The following is a 19,684-nucleotide window of genomic DNA, read 5'->3' on the forward strand; positions in this document are numbered from 1 at the left end:
TGATCAGAGTGTAACTGCCACCCTCTGGGGTCCGAGACGGCTCAGTGTGACCGTGTAACAGGCATATGTGAGTGTAAGGAGGGAGCTTCAGGACGTAGCTGCAACGAGTGCGCCCGCGGCTTTACCGGAAACTTCCCCGAGTGCGTTTCCTGCCATCCCTGCTTCCAGCTGTGGGATGATGTCGTGTGCCAGGTCAGCCGAGATCTGACCCACATCAAGGATGTCATTGCCATGATTCTGGAGAAGGGTGAGGTGCCCGGAGTCAGTGACGCCCGTATCCGTGAACTGGAGAAGAAGCTGGCACAGGTTCAAGATCTAATCAAAGCTGGAGACCAAGAGGGAACCTATAACTTAATCAGCCAGGCTATTGATGATTTAAGGTAAAGCCTGCACACGTGGGCAGCACTGTAAATGTCATTAGACTTTATTAAATGCCAAAAATGTACATTTTGAATCTTCAGATTTGTTTGTGCCACTTACATTATTGTCATTTCTGCAATTCATTTTAAACCATACGTTATGTTGCAAAAGCTTTAGTTGCATTTGCCACTTGGTGAGTGTTATTTTGTACTTTGCTTGCACTTTAAGTGAGGATAATTGAACATTTTCTCGATTTTAAATTCACATAATTTCAGAGCAGAGATAGCTTTGACTGATGGGCGTCTGATGGGTGTGATTCGGGAGCTGAATGTGACAGCAGACCTTGACAATGCTCTGAAACAAAAACTAACTACACTGGAGAAAGAACTGAAAGACTTGAACAATACACTTCACCAATTGCACAAAGGGCTCGAGAACTACCTCACTGCTGGATTGGCAGGTACATTTGTATTTCTTAGCAAGTAATGTGTGAATAAACCCATTAAAACAAAACTGACCAATTTCATTACAAAGAATGCATTATTTGGCTTTGTTGTCTTGTTCTGTTGATTTCACTTGATAGATAGATAGATAGATAAATAGATAGATAGATAGATAGATAGATAGATAGATAGATAGATAGATAGATAGATAGATAGATAGATAGATAGATAGATAGATAGATAGATAGATAGATAGATAGATAGATAGATGGATGGATGGATGGATGGATGGATGGATGGATGGATGGATGGATGGATGGATGGATTGTCCACTGGGGAAAGTTGTTTTCATAGTTAAAAATGTTTTCATCAGCGGAATCATGGGATTCATTATGCCTTTAGTTTGTTTTATTTTTGATAAAATAGCGTATGACGTATGTCTAAAATATTCCGAAAGAATTTTTGCCACTTAAGTGCCTTTTTGGCATTAGTAATGCCCACACTGTGTCCTCCAAACAACATTCTCCTCTTTTCTACCTCGCCAACAATAACTTCTACTTCACATTGAAATTAAATTTCCTCTCTGTGTTTGTCATGATTTCGCAAACTATGAATATTAACTTGTGGGCGGTTCACAGACTATTTATAGGCAAATATGGGTGTGACATCCAGCTGCAAAAGCTGCACTACATTTAGAATTGATTGTGATTTATTAAGGGAAAGCTGTGTAGGATGTGCATGCGCACGGTTTTATAAATCTGAATATTTCTGTGCGTACGCACGTCCTATGTTTCATCCGTACGCCACTTCAGATGCAAATCCTACGCAAAGTTTTATAAATGAGGCCCCTGCTCATGACTACCTTTTCATTCACCTTCATTTTATTAAAAACATTTAACCTATGTTGATGTCTTTTTTGTCATTTTTCTTTTACAGAGCAATTTGAAAACGTGCGCAAGTACTACCAGAGTTCACTGAACTCAGAGCAGCGCTGTAATGCCTCCGTATACGGACCCCAAAGTCCCGTTGAACAGTCTCAAGACACACGCAACCGTACCGAAGCCCTGCTGAAAGAGAGTAAGGACAGCTTCCTGCGTACAGTCGCTGCCAACAATAAGTCTTTGTCTGAACTGAAGGAAAAAGCTCACGATATAGACCGAAAGGTCCATCATCTCAGCAACAAGGTAGATACTTTGGGCAAAATTTTGGGCTTGAGACCTGAAAGAGAGCAGCGGAGAACTGTTAGCTAGATCAGTGACACGTTGTTTCTGTTATCCCTTAAGGTATGCGGTGGCCATGGCAATGCAAGTGCAAATAGTAGCTGTCCGGATAGCCCCTGTGGAGGAGCTGGCTGTCGTGACCATGACGGTGCACTGAAGTGTGGAGGGAAAGGATGTAATGGAACCGTTGGTGCCTCAGTGACGGCCCTGGGCCACGCTGATGATGTTCATAAGAACCTGACCACTACCAGCGAGGAGTTACAAACCATGGCTAAAAAGGTAAATGGTTGTCTGTTTGAGCATGTGTAGTGTGTGTGCTGAGAAAAAAAGCTTGAAATAATCTCTGCTTACATCACAGCTTCGAGACATCGCTACACTCACCCAGACTGTGAAGACTCAAGCTAGGGACACTCTCGATAAAGCCCAAAGCAAGAAAGATCTCTTTGAGAACTCCAACAAGATACTCAAAGACTTCATTCAGAAGATTAGAGATTTTTTGAATGGTCAGTGAGTGTGATTAGGTTTCAATATTGTTGTTTTGTCGTGAAATGCAATGGCATTATAGGGGAAAACATGTACTCGCTCTCATGTTATTTAAGAAAAAAAACATCTGAATTTCAAAAAATTTCTAGAAGGTTAAAGGATACATTTTGCAGAATGTTCAACAACAACAACAACAACAACAACAACAACAACAAAAAAAAAACTCCATAAAAGTACAATAAATGTATACTACTATACTTCTCAAAAGTTTGCAGTCTGTAAGATTGTTTTATGTTAATGTCTCTTATGCTCACCAAGGCTGAATTGATTTGATTAAAAATACAGTAAAAACAGTAACATTGGGAAATATTATTACAATTAAATAAAAAAAACTAAATTATATTCATTTTTTTTCCTTTGATGGCCAAGCTGAATTTAAGCATATTCAGCATCATTACTCCAGCTTCACATGACCCTTCAGAAATCTTTCTAGTATGCTGATGTGATGCTCAAGAAATATTTCTCACACCAATGATTGAAAACAGTTGTGCTGCTTAACCACTTCATTTCTGCAGAGCTGAAGAGGTTAATATTTTTTGTGGAAATCGTAAAACACTTTTTCATTATTATTTGATGAATAGAATTTTAAAAAGAACAGTACTTACTTGAATAAACAGTATTTATTCAATCAATTAAATGCATCCTTGCTTAATAAAAGTATTAATTTCTTCTTCTTTTTTTAAAGAAAATGAAAAAGAAAGAGTCTCAGTCTGGCACTGATTGCTATCTACTTTGGCGTATGAAGCGGAATAGATTGGCCATATTGCAAAATGTTATATTCTACCGAAGAAGAAAAACATTCAAATTTTAAATAACATGACGGTGAATAAATGTCTATTTTTTCATGAACTGTCATTTTAAAATGTTTAAATTATGGTAAATGCCTAATTAGCCCTTATTTGAAACCCATAAAAAGTCTTTTTAATAGTACAACTCTTGTTATATTCAGAGGAGGGAGCAGATCCAGAAAGCATTGAAAAAGTGGCCCAGCAGGTTTTGGCGATCTCCTTGCCAGTCAACAGGACCGTAATGGTCAACATAGTCAACCAAATCAAAGAAAACGTCGACAACCTCACCAACGTGGAAGGACTGATCAACCACACCTCAGAGCAACTGGCCATGGTCAAGGGTCTGCTTAAAAGAGCACAAGACGCAAAGTAAGTGAGAGAATGTTGTTCTCTGTTTTACACAGAAATCAGTATACAGGAAATTATAGTGTGTGTGCGTGTGTGTGTGTGTGTGTGTGTGTGTGTGTTTGCGCAGGTCACAAGCTGAAGGAGTGAACAATAATATCAATAAAACTAAAGAAGCACTTGAAACCTCTCAAAGTGCAATAAAGAAAGCTGAGGAGAAAATGACCACAGCCCTGGAAAACCTGAAGAATGCCCAGAACATCACTACCACGGTAAACCTGATGCGTTGCTCCATTTATATATACATCAGTCATGTGATCGTTCAGAATCTTTCTAATGTGCTGGTTTGCTGCTCAAGAAAAACCTTAAAGATGTATTTAAGGTTGCTTTTGATCAATTTAATGCATTCTTGCTGAATAAAATTATTAATTTCTTTAAAAAATAATAATCTTATTGACACCAAACTTTAAAAAAATGTATGATCTGAACTCAACTAATCTTCTTTCTTGAACAGGTTGACGACAAACTATTAAATCTAGACAGCAGCCTCATGGATGTGATGATGCGACTGACCAATTTGTCGCATGGAGTGGATTTATTGAAGAATAAAACAGAGCAGAACAGGGAGATGGCAAAAGAAGCCAAAGCCCAGTCGGACAATGCAACGCAAGAGGCTGCTGGGCTTCAAGAGGTGTGTGTGTGTGTGTGTGTGTGTGTGTGTGTGTGTGTGTGTGTGTGTGTGTGTGTGTGTGTGTGTGTGTGTGTGTGTGTGTGTGTGTGTGTGTGTGTGTGTGTGTGTGTGTGTGTGTGTGTTATTTTTGTTTGTTCAGTGCTTCTGGCATTAACATTCATTTTATTTGTATGTGCATATTTGTGTAACAGGAACTGACAAATGCTGAGAACCTGTATAAGGAACTGAAAGAGAAAGTAGACTCAATGGGAGGAACGGGAGAGGGTAACGTTAACCAGAGAGCCACAGAGATGAAGAAAGAAGCAGAGGAACTGTTGAAGAAGGCCACCATGGGCATGGATACCCTCAAAAGTGTGTGTCAGACTGCACGAAACATTTACTAAACTAAAGCACTGATATTTTATGGCAGCTGAAAGTACCTATGAGCCGTTATCATTAAGCATTTATCTATGTTATTTATGCTGTCATTTTGCTATTAAACTCAATTTTGAGTTATTTGACTATATTAGTCTGTATTTGGCTCTTTTCTCATCTTCTCATTTTTCTGTTTCCTTTCTCTGAAGAATTGGAGAGAAAGTTGAACAAGAACGAGCAGAAAATGCAGGAGCAGCGGGATGAACTGGCAGATCTGGAGAAAAACGTTACAGACGTCAGAGAATATATCCGATTAAAAGTCATGGGCTACAACAACTGTCAGTAGGAACTGTAAAGAAATGACAAAATCCTGAAATCAGAAATCAATTGATCCCCTCAGCCACCCTCTGTGTGGTTCACAGTTCCATTACGACACAAATTGCTATTTCAGGACGAATCAGCAACTTCACTACATAATTTGACATGACAAACTTCAGAAATGAAGCACTTCATTGTACTATCATCCTACTGAAACAGTGGTTCTCAAACTTTTTCTGGTATCGCAGCGCAGTAAAACAAATTGAGGATTGGCTTGGTCATTAGAAACATACAGTGAAACAACGGTCAGTTATTCGACTAATTTTAGATTTTTGATCATTTATTAGTCATTTCTTTTTCTTTTCTATTCTGTTCTTTTCTTTTCTTTTCTGTTCTTTTTTCTTTTATTTTTTAAAATAAGCCGATCAAATCAGACCAGAGTTTGAGAACCACTGTATTAAACTGTGTAACCTAGTATTGTTCAAAAGTTTGTGGTCGGTAATGTTTTTATTTTAAATTAAATTAATACTTTTATTCCTCAAGCATGCAATAAACTGATCAAAAGTCAGAGTAAAAACATTAATAATTATTGCAAAAAAACTATGAAATAGTTTCCACAAAAATATTAAGCATTTATTTCAGCATTTATTATAAGAAGTAATGTCTCTTTTCAGGATAACATATATTAAATAAATAAAAGAAAACATTTATTTTAAATTGATATTAAAATAATTTAATGTGATATTTTTCCTGCATTTATGGATCAGAGAATTTTTCCTGTATTTATGGATTTATGGAGAGCATGTCTTCTTTCAGAAACATTTTTTTTTAAATCATCAATCTTACAGACTCCAAACTTTTGAACTGTGGTGGTGCCTAACACCATATATTTTTTAATATTCTGTATAAAACGTATATGAACATATTAAACATTTGATATGGAATTTAAAAGTGGTTTTGTTTTATTTATATAAGGAAACAGACACGTCTTTGTTATGAATTACATCTGGTCTACAGGAGGGGGCGATGGAGATGGTAGAAAACATGCAACAGACTGGACATAATGTCAACCCTCGTGTTTATAATTCTAATGCATATGTCAGTTTTTTTTAGTCTTTCTTTTAAAGTTGTGCCCATTAACTTCTTTACTTTTGCGTCAGCCTGTCTGTGTCTGTTACTGTGACGGAGTGTTCATGATTTCTGTGAGTATGCTGTCTGTGTTTGGATTAATGGCTTTATTGATTCATATCACACCACTGAAACTATTCGTTTTTAACACTATATTTTTCATTCCTGTCCTATATTGTAGCTACATTTCATAAGAAAAATGCTTAATGTAATACATTATATCAGCAAACTTGTATCTTCTTACTAGGTGTCTGGCTTGAATATCTGGTTGAAATACGTTTCTAATAAAATCATTTTTTGAGCAGTATCCACATAACCAGACAAAAAAGAATACAGTAGTGTGTAAGTTTGTTTATTGTGAGAGTTGATTCAGTTTTGAGGAGCGCGCGCATTTCTGTTCGACTGCGCGCGTTCATGTACAGGCTTGGGCGCTCGGGAAAACAAGTAGTGGATTCATTTTTTCTAAGCCACTGAGTAAAATTCCCTGAGGACCGTTGCGCTTTACGACTGGCGGGAATCTCTTGACTCCAGCGCATGTTTTCCATCAGTCATTTCCACAGCTGTAACAGGACTTCAGAAAGTCCGTCTGACTCTGTTATCGCTCAAAGTCTTATTGGCTTAAAGAACAGCTTGACCATCGACAGTCTCACAGTAAACATGTGAGTACTCGCTTCCATTATTGAAGAAATGCGTACGTTATCGTTTCATTTCTGATGTTACTGAAGATTTTCTTGTGAAAGTGAGGTGAAGTTGTGTGACAGGCAGCTAATAAGTAATTTTCATATTTCAGAGGCGCGCGGCAGTTTAAGAGAGCTCATCATAAAGCGCACCATGCGCGCGCTTCTCTTACCGTTCATCTATGGTGAGTGTGGCTTGAATTAGTGAATTATAATCTTTATTATAATATGCTGCTGTGGTTTTGTACTGTTATTAGAGCAAGAGTGTCAATAATGTAGTTACATTCGTAATATCTTAGTTTACAATGTATGTAAATAAGTTTTGCATTATACAATTTTTGTTTTGCCTATACCCTTTTTGAGAGACAGCTGTTTTTTTCAGAGATTATTAGCTAATATATATGATAAACTTGCCATTTTGAAAAGCTCTCTTCCTTTTTCATATTGATATGACAGTGTTTCATAGCCTATTTGCCACTAGTGTGCCAGTCTGGTAGCTACCAGACTGTTGTAACAGACTGACATTATGTTTAGATCTACTTTTTGGGCCAGAAGTATTAAGCCATAGGTCTAATACTTTTCTTACACCTACAGTGCACTGGGTTGTTTATGCTGTTGTAAATTCTGGGTTGTTTCAACCCATGTTTGGGTCACATAAGGACAAACCCAACTGTTGAAAAAAAAAAAGTGCATGTTTTTAGAGTGTGCGTATATAGCAACTCGTACATTCTTTGCATTTAGATATGTATGGCCAAGTTTAATCAGTCACCATATGTCTTTGTGCCTGACCACACACACAAGACCCATGAATCCTTTGTACCTGTGTGTATAATTGAAGTCTGCTCTATTGATGTCTCAGTAGATTCAGCTCATTTGACTTGTGATGCTCCACACTATCACCTAGTCTAAAGGGAGACTCTTTCTCAAAGCCAAAGGTCTCCAGACCATGTTATTACCCCCCTCCGGCGCCCAATTAACTTATTTGCTTATTTCCTCTGTCTGTCTAGTTCAATTTTAGACAAATTCACAGGCATACTAAAAGGGAAACAGGTCACAGAGAGGCCATGTGTATTGGATTAATGAAAGACAGTCCTTCACTCCTTGAATTGAACTCAGCTTCTCATATCATAGCGTTAATCAAATATATGCATCCTTGATTTTTCTTTGATGAATTAGGCACATCTTTTGGAAATGAGACACTAAATCTGCTCAGTCGAGTATACTGACCTTCACATTCCTTTTTCTCAACCTTTTCTTTCACTAATCCAGGGTTTTGCAACTGGGAGTTTCCTATTATTTGAATGACCATCAGTGGGATTGTGATTGGAAACTAACAAATTAAAGTGAATGAAATAATTCCTAGCAAAATAGAACATTTACATGATCTTGGTAGATCTTGAAAACGATTATGGGTATTATACATGTTTGATAAATTCAATTGTTTAGTAGGCTTATAGTTTTATTATCTGTTTGAATAAAAGTATTTAATAATTATCCATCTTTCTTCTTATTACCTTGTGACTCAATAAGTCAAGTTTCTCATCACCAAATATGCAAGCAATGTGGTGAATGGATGATACATCTGTCTGACATCAGAATGTTTTTTCTTATTTTTAAATATAAAGGAAAATTTGATTTCTCACTCATTTTAAGGAAGCCACAATAAGGTTAGGATGCAATTAGAGGCATTTTACGTATTCTCCTCAAAGACGCAGTCTTGTTTCCATATATACCCCAGACCCAACTCATTAAACACTGTGTGATCAGTGCATTTACAGTGTTTCATGTCTTTCTTTATCATTTAGCATTACTGTCCAGCTGTCCTCCGCTGTAAGTTTTGTGTAGTTGATGGGCCGCAGGGCTCAGCAGGAGCCTCTGTGTCTGAGAGGGTTGATAAAGCTGGAGAGAATGTGGAGGTGTCAGAGGCAGAGCGGTGGGAGTGTTATTTTTGGTGTGCCTCTAATGAAAGTAGGAGGCAGACAGCTGATGAGGAGATGCTCTTATTTAGTTCCTGTCACATTTATCGTCTACTGACTTTCGGAGCTTAATTTAAAGGCCATTGAACTGTTCGCGGATTGTGTGACTGCCACAATGCTGTTCACAGACAGTTGAAGTTACTTGTAAATGAAGTCTAAGCTAATTTAAGTTAATTTTGAATAGACTAGAGTTATATACTGTGTATATATATATATATATATATATATATATATATATATATAATGTATATATATATATGTATGTACACTCACCTAAAGGATTATTAGGAACACCATGTGTTCCTAATAATCCTTTACGTGAGTGTGTATATATAATAGATAATATAATAATATAATAAAATTATAATAGAATTTATAATTTTTGTTAGACAGAGGAGCCTAAAATGCCATCATAGTCTGTCTCCATGTAAAACCATGTAATAATCCAGTCAAGCTGTTTCTTACGAAAAACGCAAAATAAAAAGAAAGCTTTGATGAAAAGAACATGAAAAGCCATAAGGAACCTTTGTTCATAAGTTTCATCTATAAAAGCAAAGCTTTAGTGCAATGTGGAGGAGATGAAACTGCAAAAATCCCTTTTGACTCTCTTACTATTAATCTCTTTCTTCAGCTTGTTTGCCTTGTGACTTTTTTCATTTCTCTGATGTGTGCTGAGATCATACATCACCCAGTGTGCAGCTGTGTGATGGGGACACAGGTAGAGGTCGGCACATTCAGGACGGTGGCTGTGATCCATAGAGCCGCTAGAATGCTGCCACTGAGTAGCACCACAGAACCCTGAACTCCGTAACAATGGGGCAATACAACACTTAGATAGAGCTTTGAGGTGGAGGAGGGAAAATTGAAGAAAAAGGACTCATCCAGGGGGTGGAGCAGTGGTGAAATAGGCAAAGAAACTTGTCTGTTTATGCAAGTTGAGTTGAATAAGATTTCCGCCCTGGGGAAAGAAATTTCTAAAGAGAGAAGCATCAGATTGTATAGCCATGGCTAAAAGGATTGGTAGTGACATAAATGTTCTGTTTTGTAAAGTTTGCTGATTCAATATTTCTAGATTATTTTTTACATGTTTCTAAGGTAGACTGGAAAAAAATAAGCGTTTCATAAGTTCTAAAGGCTTTTATTTGCAAAAACATTCAATATGCAAACAGTCAGTATGTGTTGACTCTTCTTCTTTATAATCTCTGTAATTTGCTCTGGCATGCTGGATATCAGGCCAAATCCTATTATTACCCTACATTATATCCTACATTATTCTTGCCTTATTAGTGCTCGGAGTTCATCACAATTTGTGGACTTCTGCTAGTCCATTCGCCTTTTGAGGATTGACCACAGGTTTCCTATAGGATTAAGGTCCGGGGAGTTTGCCTGGCCACAGATCCAAAAATGCAATGTAATAATCTCAGAGCTGCTTTATAATCACTCCTGCCTTATGACATGGTGCTCTATAATGCTGGAAAATGCACGGATCATCACCAAATTCCTCCTGGATTGGGAGAAGTTGCTCTTGCAGGCCGTTTTGATAGCAGTCTTTATTCATGCCAGTGGTTTGGGCAGGATTGTGAGAGAGCCCAGGATTATGAGAGCGCCCAGGATTGTGAGAGAACCTTTTCTTCTCCAGACAAACAATTTTTCAGATGTCTCAATCAGTCGGAAGGGGGCTTCATCTGAGAAAAAAGGGGTCTTCTGTTGTCTAAACTTTGTACTTTCCTGCAGAATTTCAGTCTATCGTTGATGTTTCTCTTGGAGAGAAGTGACTTCTTTGCTGCCCTTTTTGACACCAGGCGACCTGCTAGCAATATTGAACAATCTCTGGTGGTGACACGGTTCCATAGCTACTGGAGCTTGCTGGACTGGAAGATGATCTGGTAAATGGTTATTTCATGTCCAATATTCTTTGCAATTTCCTGAGGCCATTAAGAGATGATGCACATCTTTCATTTGAGGTAACCATTACTAACACAAGAACACAATGTTTGGAAGAACTTCTTCCCTCATTTTATAGCAATCAGTCGTATAATCCTAACAGAATGATATAGCATTTTTACCTGAGTAGTACTTGTTCTCTTTCCAATGAAAAGATGATATTATTAGTGAAATTATGTTAGCTGGTAATTTTGTGCCAGGACCAAAAACAGTGAAATTTGGGGTTTTGTGATTTATTTATTTATTTTTCTCGAGCTGATCACTCTGCACAATAATCTAGAAACAATGTGACTCAACGCCAGAACAACCGAAGAAACATACTACTAATATAACTGTATATCAAATACAATGGCAATGTGAGAGAAGAAATTAAAAATAAAAAGTTTGGTTGTTGAAAGAATATATATATTTTTTAAGGTCAACATTTCCCCAGCCTTATTGTTTCAAACCCGCATGATGATTTTTAATTCTTCTAGTTGCTCCTTTCCATGCGCTTCAAAAACACCATGAAAAGAGCATAACATTTTTTTCTTCAACAATTGTAATCTGGATTTATTGAAAAGATTCGACTCCAAAGAATGATTGATTCACAGATTGAACCACTTTTCTCACCTTTCTCACACTTTCTCAGTCCTTTGACCTGATTCATAACAAATCTCATGCTCCAGATGTGGACACGTATGTGTCACAGCTGTATATACCTCCATATGTGATTGTCAGGATATGAAGTATTTTAGCAGGCTCTCCTGAGGGGAATGAAGAATGATCTCATCTCTCATGCAGGTCAAGGGAAGGTGTGCAAAAACATAATTCATGCTGTACCAGTTTTCCCCGGAGTATCTGCCCACAGAACATCCTCTTTAAAGAGCTGAAAAAGCTCCAGCAACGCTGGATTCAGTAACACTTAAGGTTCTATTTAATAACCTTAGTAAGCAGCACTCTTGCAGGGACGTAATGACAAAGGAGAACTGCTAGTTAATAGAAATCACTCATCTAAAATATTTGGAGGCTTTTTATGAGGGCAACTGTTCAACCGTTCAGATCTATTAGGCCAGTTCACTTTGCTAGATTTACACTACTGTTCAATAGTTTGAGGTCAGTACATTTTTTAAAAATGTTTTTAAAAGGATTGTGCATGCTGCATTATGCTGCATTTACTTGTTCAAACATACAACAAAACAAAACAGTATATTGTGTAATATTATTACACAATATAAATACAATTTTACTTCCTGTGATCAAAGCTGATTGTTTTTTTGCATCATTACTCCAGTGTTATATGATCCTTCAGAAATCATTCTGATATGCTGATTTGATGTTTAAAGGGGGGGGGGGGGGGGTACCTATAGAGTAGTATTGCATTCTTCATATCTCCAAAAAGTCTTTAGTTTTATTATATTTATAAAAGTATAAAGTATTCGCAGTTTATGAGGACATGATTCGGTTTGTGGACTATTGTATGCGACTAAACCTTAGCAGTAGCAAGCAAAACGGTTTTGCACGTCAGACTAGTGTAACGTTATAAACAACAATGGAGTAACCGTTAGCGCATTTGAATGACGAAGCACGCGATCGTGTCGTTTACTGATGTTTAATCACGCAACGATAGCCAACAGCATAGACATTTGAAGCAGTTTTACTCACCGGCTGCTTCCAAAGCAGGACCGAACCTTTATCGCTGGGACCGCTCTGTCAAAAACACACTTCTTTGGTATGATTTGGTGAAGTCCTGACAGCAGTGAACGGTGGAGATCCACTTTGCGACGCGACTGAAGCGATGTTGTGAAGCTTCCCATCATTTCTTCGTTCAAATTGGTTCAAATGCAGCGCTGCCTTCCCGGAATGCTGTGCTGAAGCGTTGAAGTCGCTTGATGTCACCCATAGGAATAAAGTGGAGCGCGGCGTGGAGTGTTTACGGGCGTGCATTTCCTCTCTTGCTGTAGTCACGCGCGCGCACCCTACCGGGAGAAGAGCCTGTACGGCCCACACAAGGACCTTCCGCTCTTATTAACGTCAAGCCTAGCCATACTCGAAAAAAACTCTCCGAAACTGAGAAACCGGAAGGAGTATTTTTGACACAGAAATACTCCAACAAACGTCCAACATTAGTTTTTGTTTTTTTACTGTCACTTTTGAATGGTGAAGCTTATAGATCGCATAAAAACCTGTGATGTTAAACCTTAGAATATGGTTAGATTGTTTGGAATGTATGTTTTTTATTATGCATTGCTGGCACAGTTCCCATTGACTTTGTTAATTTAGCATGAGAGCAAGGCAGGAACATTCCCAGCAGTCTTATTGACAAAAGGTCTATGCATTTAATTTAAACTCAAAGTCTTCAAAAACAAGCATCTAAAGACTGATTGTCTGGTATCCTATAAGGACATCTCTCATGAGTGTCATCTGTAATGTAATGAATCTGGCAGGGCTTCAGCTGTTTTGGTCATGGGAAAAGCCATAAGAGCCGAGGAAGGAGACTTTAGGAGAGGTGTATGTGGATGTGTGAATGGAGAGGAGCTAGATATGACAGGGGCTGGAAATAGCACTAGGGTTAGAGGAAAGAGCAGACATTGAGACTGGGCAGTGGGCTCCAAATAGCAGACACCTCTCGTCAGACTAACTAGACTCACAGTGCCAAAATAAACTCAGTGACAAGGGAGCAAGATTACCAGCAGCAACATCCTGTATCCACATGTATTCTCTATATTTCACAATTGCCCACAAGGGCATCTGAAAGCTGCATTATCATTACCGTCATGTCTTGGTCAGGCTGTGACAGTGGTCAGAACTGTGATGAGACTGAAACAGTGATGATTTTACTTTCACACCATTTATGTCTGCCCTTGTTTGCTTTTGTCACACACAGTGGCCACAAAAAGTATTGAGTCACCAATAGCATTGAGCCACACCTAAAAATGAATGTCTTTGGGGATGCATTGTTTTCTTGATTTGTTGATGAAGCCAGTATAATATTTAAATGTATAATTATTAAATTATGATATTTTAGTTGTCTGAGTATTTGAATATATATATATATATATATATATATATATATATATATATATATATATATATATATATATATATATAGGCTACTACCGCTTTAAAGGTTTGAGGTCAGTAGGATTTTTTTTTTTTTAAGAAATTAATACTTTTATTCAGCAAGGATGCTTTCAATTGATCAAAGGTGACAGACATTTATAACATTACAAAATATTTTTATTTAATGTAAAATTCTCTTTTGAACTTTATATTCATCAAAAATCCACAGGTTTCATTAAAAAACTAAGTAGCACTACCGCCTTCAACATTATTTAATACTAATAATCATAAATGTTTCTTTAACATCAAATCTGTATATCAGAATGATTTCTAAAGGATCATGTGACACTTTAGACTGGAGTAATGATGCTGAAAATTCAGACAAATAACATTTTAAAATATCTTGTAAATTATTATAATTTTTCACAATGTTGCTATTTTTGTTGTATTTTTGATCAAATAAATGCAGCCTTGTTAATGTTTAAATACTACTGACATAGTGTGTCAACATTCAAATGACATACACCAATCAGGCATAACATATGACCAATATTGTGTTGTTCCCGCTTTTGCTATGCAGACACCTTTCTATCAGAACCAACATTAACTTCTTGAGCTACAAGAACCTCACGGGCAAGCCTTCGCTTCCAACATGCATCAATGAGCCTTCGCCACCCATGGCCCTGTCGCTGGTTCACCACTTTTCCTTCCTTGGATCACTTTTGATGGATACTGACCACTGCAGACCAGGAACACCCCACAAGAGCTGCAGATTTGGAGATGCTCTAAACCAGTTCTCTAGCCATCACAATTTGGCCCTTGTCAAACTCACTCAAATCCTTACGCTTGCCATTTTTCCTGCTTCTAACACATCAACTTTGAGGACAAAATGTTTTCTTGCTGCCTAATATAGCCCACACACTAATAGGTGCAGTGATGAAGAGATAATCAGTGTTATTCACTTCACCTGTCCACCATAATGTTATGCCTGGTTGGTGTAATTAATTTATAATGAATGCAATCATGAAGTTGCAATAATCGATTTTGAATCAACTGGTAACAGTGAGTTGAATCTAATTACTAAACATCCAAGAGGCTACTTTAAAGAGATACAGCACAAGCCAAATTTTTAAGAGAAACATTTCACCTTATCAAATTTTGAACAATTAACTTGTTAAGTTAATTAACTTGTTGAATATGTTCCCCAATATTCAGAATAGTAATATAGTTTTCATTGACTTTCTTAAACCTTTACGTTTGACTTGGTATTTTGGGTTACACCCTTGATAGCAGTTACCAAATGTTCTTAGAAGCTTTGTCACATGGAGGGTCAAAGACACATATTTAGGAGTTCCTTAGAGGATTCTTACCTCATCTGCACCCCAGCAGCAGGTGAATGAATGTGGACAGTACGTCAAAGGTCAATGCATGCTGAAATTGAATGCTGTTGGCATTTGACCCATGTTAGTTTATGTAGTGGCTGTAACGCAGTTCTTAGATATGGAAAGGAAGGAGGCGGGAACTGGCGAACAATCAGCAACTTTTAATTAAGCCAATAAACACAACGAAAGTAACACCGGCAGTCCCTCACGGACGACTGCCTGCACACACATAATAAACCATAAACGAAACCATAACATAAATCCAGGCCTGGTCCTCTCTCGTCTTCTACTGTTGTCCCTCGTCCTTTTATGCTCCCGTCACTCCTCTGTGAGACGAGACCGTTGTGGCGCGCAGCTGGCACTCGTTAACACTTGTCACAGGCCGCTCTCACGGCCCCTCACCTTGCTGCTTGCCACAGTGGCTCTTCTGCTTTTATTAGTATTTGTGTAAAACCTTTGCTTAAAAATATTTCAGAGGGGCCTCTGTGCTTCTTAATGCTCTATTTAGGAAGTGACCAGCTGTTTTCTCTCACATAGCTGCTGAACAATGTGCCATGTTAGTAGTGTCACTTTTTCCCCTCCCGTCAAATGAACAGTCCCCAAGATAAAATGACTCTCTGGGGTTGGAGACACAAGGAGGCGATTCTCTGCTTTCCCTGGTCGAAAACAATCCCTCTCTGAAAGCTGAGAGGGGTAGAAATGCAAAAAAATGAAAAAGTGGAGCTCTTGAACAAAGCGGACAGTCCCAGCTGTGATAATCCCTACCTGGCACACAGAGCCAAACCCAGACCAGCAGAAACTGAAGACTGCAGATAAGAGAGAGAGGGGGAGTTTTATTAGATTTTCAGAAGAAGAAAAAAACTACTGAAAAAATGCAAGAGAAAGTCTGAATGTATGTCTCTTTGTCTCATCCTATGGGTCATGCCATGAGATTAGCTCAGAAAGAACAAACGGTACACCAGAGAGCAACATGGGATATGGCTGGTCCACAGTTGCTGTGGGCTGTTGCTGTGTTTTCATAGATATAGATAACACACTCTGCCCTACTACAGGCTGCACTGAACCAAACTGAGAATGAGTTTGTCTATTCTGAGTCATTGACACTTTTTAGGACCCTTGAAGCAGCCGCCATAACAACTCCCCATATTATTAATATATTCACATCAAGAAAAATGTATCTATCTATCTATCTATCTATCTATCTATCTATCTATCTATCTATCTATCTATCTATCTATCTATCTATCTATCTATCTATCTATCTATCTATCTATCTATCTGTCTGTCTGTCTGTCTGTCTGTCTGTCTGTCTGTCTGTCTGTCTGTCTGTCTGTCTGTCTGTCTGTCTGTCTGTCCATCCTTCCTGCAGTATTCATTAATTGTATTCAGTATTCTATTCAACACCATCCAAGAATGATATGCATTCTACAACCTTGACTACCTTGACTATGAGTTTTTTAGTTTGATATCTCTTCAGTGAGTACAGTAAGGCAACAGCAGGTCTTTGTTAGCTCTGAGGTATGTCTGCCGTGCCAGCTGTCCTCCCACATTCCTGAGAGCTTGCCCATGTAAGGCAGAAGCAGCCAGTGGCACACACACTGACTGAAGAGCAGCTTTCTCCAGCAGGACCTTTGGACATAATATGAAATCTGCATTTTTTAATCATCATAAAAACATGACAACATTAGTATGAACTCAATGTTCTTGCTGTCACCATTTATTATCATAGCTCATCGTGGGTGTAGTGACTAAATGAGAAACTATTTCCATTTGACAGTGACTTTATTCTGCACTTGCCACTTGCTTGGTCTTGCATAGCCAATAATATTTAAAAGAATAGTGCAACCAAAAACTGTCATCATTTACTTACTCTTATGTCATTCCAATCCAATTTCATTGTTGGTTCAAAAAGCATTGAGAAATTTTTCAGAATTTGAAACATGATTTTGAAAGGTTATGAAATTATGATGGGATTTTCATTTTTGAGTGAACTATCCCTTTAACAGAGGAACTCATGGCACTCATTCACATTTAAGCCTTTTCTTCCCATAATTCAGTTCCTGTCCACTTTCTCACTGTTTTGTGGTCAACACACTGCCAGAAAGATTAAATGTAATGCCAGCACCAGATTTGTCATTGCTCAGAAATTGTACCGGTATTTGGTGGATCTAGACTTATCTGTGGTAAGTTGCTCTGCATGTAGTAAAGAGATGGAGATGGGTTTTCCTTGAGTTTGAGTTTAATTCATTTCCCTATCGGTTCCTGTAGTTTACTGTAAATCTTTTTTTGGCTCCAGGTGGGTGTGTTTCCGGATGTTGATGTGTGAGTACGGTACTGTATGTGTGTGTGTATTTGGTGGCAGAAGGGTGAGAGATGGTACGGTGCCAGACAGACACAGCTGTCTTATGCTGAAGGCACAGACCTCTGATGGATGAATGGTGTAAACAAGAGTTTTCCCAGGCTCCTCAAATCCATTCACGTGACTACGCTTTCCTAATTCTCTTTTTGTGTTAGCTTACATTTGATTTCTGACATTAAAAGATCGAAATCTATCTATACAAATTACACGTGTAGTATCACAGCACCTGTCTGAAGCAGTCCCAGTTTTGTTGACTCCAAGCCCTAATATCCTCTCGTTTTGTTTGGGACACTGACTGGAATGTTTAGCAGCTGTGGGGTGTTGTAAAAGGTTTTTCTGAAATTTGAAATCTCAGCCACTGTCTCAGTTTCTCTTTTTCACTCTAATTAAAGCTATGCAGTAACTACATTTGACCCAGTTTTAACCCAAGATTTAATCGTGGCTGCAAATAGCAAATTTAGGGCTGATCAAAAGAGCTAAAGACGTATTGTATTAATATTTTTGAACCTATTAATATTTTGATAGTTTATTTATCAAATTGTTTTTAATTGATTCAATACAAAAGTGTCATCTGATTCATATAAGCATCGGTTAACAACTAAACTACTTTTTGTTACTGAAGTGTACTCGTGAAACAAGGATGGACTGATAAAATATGTCTAATGGCAGTCTTTGAAAATCTGAATAGCCAGATAAATATATAAAATATTCATCATATGTTTGCTTAATTTTATATGGCCAAATTATTTCCCATCATACTAAAGCAGTGTTATCATTCCCTACCACCAGAGCCTAAAGGGACTTTTTGTGGAAACTTGGCACTTGCTGAGCATCAATGAAAAGTTGCTTGAGCTCTGGTTGGCCAAACTGGCAAGAGAACAAAAATGTGATTTTTTTTTCTTGTACTCTAAGAGTTTTTCTTGAATAACATTACAAAAATAAAATTATGCTCATCATGTCTATTTGGTTTGTCTCTGTTTCCATAAAAGTCCTGTCAGCGGTCAGCGCACAGGAGCCTGATCTCGCCCACGGCTGTACCCATGGAAGCTGTTATCCTGCAACCGGTGACCTCTTGGTGGGTCGGGAAACGAACTTGAAAGCATCGTCTACCTGTGGCCTGCGGAGGAGAGAACCCTACTGCATTGTCAGCCATCTGCAGGTCACCAGTTGTCATAGTCAATACACACACCATTTTGAGCTTTTTGTGACTCGAAAGAGCTGATCCTGTCCACTTTCGACCATTGACTTTATATAGGAAGAGAAGAAGTGTTTCCACTGCGATTCACGCCGACCTTATGATCCTTATTCCAACTCCATGAGTCACCGCATCGAGAACGTCATCACCACCTTCAAACCACACCGCAAGAAGTCCTGGTGGCAGTCCGAGAATGGTGAGAGAATGAGACCTTTGTGTCAAACGTCCATCTTCAACAGTTCGCTTTATTTTATTGGGCTTTTTATGCTTTATAAGACATAGCTATAGGTCAGAGTTGGATCTGCATGGCCACAACAGCTCAACATGTCCGTGTTAACCACTGCGCCATGGCTCCAACCATAGCCATCTGTTAATTAAGGCATAGGGAAAACCATGTGTGCTAATCTACAGCTTCAGTGATGTTTTGATGGAAATCCACACATCCGTTTAGTTTCATTTGTCAAGAGCAATATGTTGCCAGGAAATTTGATTACCTCCCTGAGCCCTCCAAACCCAGCTGCTTGGCAAGGACTGGAAACGCTTCACATGTATTATTAGAAGGTTGATGTACAGAGCGTCTATTAATAACACAGAGGCTGAGGGAGAGAGATGCATGTGCTCAGAATGAAGCCCAGTGCTAGGGCAAATTAGCCTAAAACAGCTCATACAATAAGTGAAATTAAATAAAATATGTATGAATAATAATTTTATGTACACTACAGTTCAAAAGTTTGGGGTCATTAAGATTTTTTTATTTATTAATTAATACTTTTATTCAGCAAGGCAGCATTAAATGGATCAAAAGTGACAGTAAAGAATAAAAGCAAAAGAAATTAACTTTTATTAACTCTTTGCAACATTGATAATAATAAGAAATGTTTTTTGAGTACCAAATCAGCATATTAGAATGATTTATGAA

At 38.0% G+C, this 19,684-nt stretch overlaps 2 protein-coding genes across 5 annotated transcripts in view; both read left to right on the plus strand.

The window, feature by feature from the left end:
• lamb2l (laminin, beta 2-like) overlaps positions 1 to 6,334 on the plus strand; it is a 58,329-nt gene extending 51,995 nt beyond the window's left edge. For both annotated transcript variants that reach the window (XM_067446396.1, XM_067446395.1), the window contains exons 26-35: positions 8 to 380; positions 636 to 820; positions 1,740 to 1,987; positions 2,087 to 2,302; positions 2,382 to 2,526; positions 3,516 to 3,723; positions 3,830 to 3,971; positions 4,214 to 4,390; positions 4,582 to 4,741; positions 4,954 to 6,334. In XM_067446396.1, coding sequence (XP_067302497.1) covers positions 8 to 380; positions 636 to 820; positions 1,740 to 1,987; positions 2,087 to 2,302; positions 2,382 to 2,526; positions 3,516 to 3,723; positions 3,830 to 3,971; positions 4,214 to 4,390; positions 4,582 to 4,741; positions 4,954 to 5,090 — 1,991 coding nt within the window. In that variant the 3' untranslated portion in view covers positions 5,091 to 6,334. The remainder of the gene's footprint in view (positions 1 to 7; positions 381 to 635; positions 821 to 1,739; positions 1,988 to 2,086; positions 2,303 to 2,381; positions 2,527 to 3,515; positions 3,724 to 3,829; positions 3,972 to 4,213; positions 4,391 to 4,581; positions 4,742 to 4,953) is intronic.
• A 422-nt stretch (positions 6,335 to 6,756) lies between these two features.
• Positions 6,757 to 19,684, plus strand: part of lamb2 (laminin, beta 2 (laminin S)) — a 43,980-nt gene continuing 31,052 nt past the window's right edge. Inside the window, exons 1-5 of one of the 3 annotated variants that reach the window (XM_067446407.1) lie at positions 6,806 to 6,849; positions 6,981 to 7,052; positions 10,646 to 10,729; positions 18,560 to 18,729; positions 18,826 to 18,961. In XM_067446407.1, coding sequence (XP_067302508.1) covers positions 18,886 to 18,961 — 76 coding nt within the window. In that variant the 5' untranslated portion in view covers positions 6,806 to 6,849; positions 6,981 to 7,052; positions 10,646 to 10,729; positions 18,560 to 18,729; positions 18,826 to 18,885. Of the gene's footprint in view, positions 6,882 to 6,980; positions 7,053 to 10,645; positions 10,730 to 18,559; positions 18,730 to 18,825; positions 18,962 to 19,684 lie in introns of all 3 variants that reach the window. The other 2 variants (XM_067446406.1, XM_067446405.1) reach the window with 2 other exon arrangements.

The sequence above is a fragment of the Pseudorasbora parva genome, chromosome 6, assembly GCF_024679245.1.
Source record: "Pseudorasbora parva isolate DD20220531a chromosome 6, ASM2467924v1, whole genome shotgun sequence".
Taxonomy (NCBI): domain Eukaryota; kingdom Metazoa; phylum Chordata; class Actinopteri; order Cypriniformes; family Gobionidae; genus Pseudorasbora; species Pseudorasbora parva.